The sequence below is a fragment of the Chaetura pelagica genome, unplaced genomic scaffold (assembly GCF_000747805.2).
Source record: "Chaetura pelagica isolate M959 unplaced genomic scaffold, ChaPel_1.0 scaffold493, whole genome shotgun sequence".
NCBI lineage: Eukaryota > Metazoa > Chordata > Aves > Apodiformes > Apodidae > Chaetura > Chaetura pelagica.
In genome coordinates this window covers 741804-743739 of record NW_009952696.1, presented here as the reverse complement: position 1 = coordinate 743739, position 1936 = coordinate 741804, and the positions used below count along the sequence as shown (strand labels likewise).

The 1936-nt window shown below is 63.7% G+C and overlaps 1 protein-coding gene across 1 annotated transcript in view; it reads left to right on the top strand.

Moving 5' to 3' along the window:
* Nucleotides 1-17: 17 nt before the first annotated feature.
* Nucleotides 18-1936, top strand: part of NEURL2 (neuralized E3 ubiquitin protein ligase 2) — a gene marked incomplete at its 5' end in the record, with an annotated part of 4451 nt that continues 2532 nt past the window's right edge. The window contains one exon of the mRNA XM_009994025.1: nt 18-333. Within this exon, the coding sequence (XP_009992327.1) occupies nt 18-333 (316 nt within the window). The remainder of the gene's footprint in view (nt 334-1936) is intronic.

The window sequence follows — 1936 nt, the reverse complement described above, 5'->3', positions numbered from 1 at the left end:
CGGCACACGGCTCCCCCTGGGACCCCTTCCTGCGGATCGAGCAGGTGCGGATCCCCCGCGACACGCTGGTGGGGCGCAGCCGGCCCGGGCGCTACAGCCACATCCTGGATGACCTCTACAAGAGCAACGTGCTGCCCGCCACGGCGCGGCGCAGCCGGATCGGGGTGCTATACGCCCTGCAGCCCGATGGCACTGCCGACATGCACATCATCATCAACGGAGAGGACATGGGGCCCAGTGCCCGGCGCCTGCCCGCTGCCCGCCCGCTCTACGCCGTGGTCGACGTCTTCGCCTCCACCAAGAGCGTCCGGGTCATCCCAGTGGAGTATGGCTGTAGGTACCTGCCCTGCCGGGGCATGTCCTGCACGGGCCAGCAGCAGGGGGGGGATCCAGTGGGGTCAATCAGGATCCCCAATGATGGGAGCATCTGCACGTGCTGTGGGCAGAGGGACATGGAGCAAAGGGACACAGAGCAGAGGGGCACGGGGCAGAGGACTTCCCGTCGTGTTCAGCCTCGCCCCACGGCACACGGCAGCCGCAGCCAAGCAACCTCCTGCTTTGGTATCAAAACATCCGGCCGTGCCGCCCTGGCACTGCGCCTACCCCGGTGCCTGCTGCGTGTCCTGGCCACGGGGTGCCCAGACACCCCGTGATGCCACTGGAGGTTGGGCAATACCTGGCATCCCTCAGCCAGCTGGGGAGGGGCTGGGAAGGCTGGAGCTAGCCAGTAGCTCTTACAAGGAGTCAGGCTAATAAGGGCTAATTAGCACCATACCACAGATCAGCAGATGCCAAGGACTGGGTGAGGACAGCCAGGAGAGCAAGTGCCAGGGTGCTGGGGCACCAACTGCTCCTCTCACTGGTGCGAAGTTCAGCGGCTTCTGTCTCAAGGTTGGAATCCAGGACTCTCCCTGCCAGCTGCTGGGAGCCAGATTCTCCCAACAAAGAGGTTAAATGTGCCCAGGCCCCCAGCAGCGTGCCAAGGGTGACTGGCCACAGGGGCTGCTGAGCCCCTCTCAAAGCCTGGCCACCCCGTGCTGGCAGCACATACCTCTGGGTGAGCTGACCTTCCCTCTGCCCCACGGGCCGTGGGTCCTGGTGAGCACCGTGGCCAGCACCAGCACCACTGCTGGGGCACAATCTGGCCTCTTCCCCTCCACCAAGATTTCGGTAGCTCTGGTTTCTGCAGCACTTCTGTGGGGTTGAACAGCCAGGCTCAGTGCGGTCCTGACCCTGGCTGGGCTCCAGCTGGAGAAGTGAAACCCAGAAGTGAGTGGCTGTGCTGCAGTGACAGGCGGCGCGGGGGGACAGGCTGCACCAAGGGCGTCTGTGACCCGTCACCCAGCACCGCGCACGGTGGAGATAAGTGCTCCAGCCATCCCAAAACAGCCCCAAGGTCAGGAGCCAGCTGTGCTCAGCAGAGCCCAGCTCTGGCTCCAGCTCCCACCTGCAGCTTGGCTCGGGGTCTGTCACGCTCAGGGGGCTCCCCTCCGGTGTGGTGCTTGGATGCAGTGAGTGAACCAAGGCCCACTAACTGTGCCAGAGTTGGCTCTTTAAAACCTGAGAGCAGCAGCCATAGCTAATTGTGACCAAACAGGAGCAGGAACCAGGCAGAGCCATGGAATGGCTCAGGAGATGGTTGTTCCAGAGGCACGGCCAGAGCAGCCTCTGCAGCCAGCAGCCTGGCACTGGTGGGAGCAGACTAAGCGCAGCATGGGCACGTGAGACCCCGGGGGGCTGCTCAACGGCTCCCAGGGAAAACAATTGCAAAGCAGCTCAGTAACACAGGGCTTGGGCACACAACTGCCCTCCCAACCTTCTGCTGGGGAACAGGAGACCTTCGCCACACAAGGCCCTCCAGCTCCGGTCCCAGCCACAGCCTCAAGGCAGGATGATACCTGCTCCTGCCACAGGGCAAGCTCACCCACCACTGCCC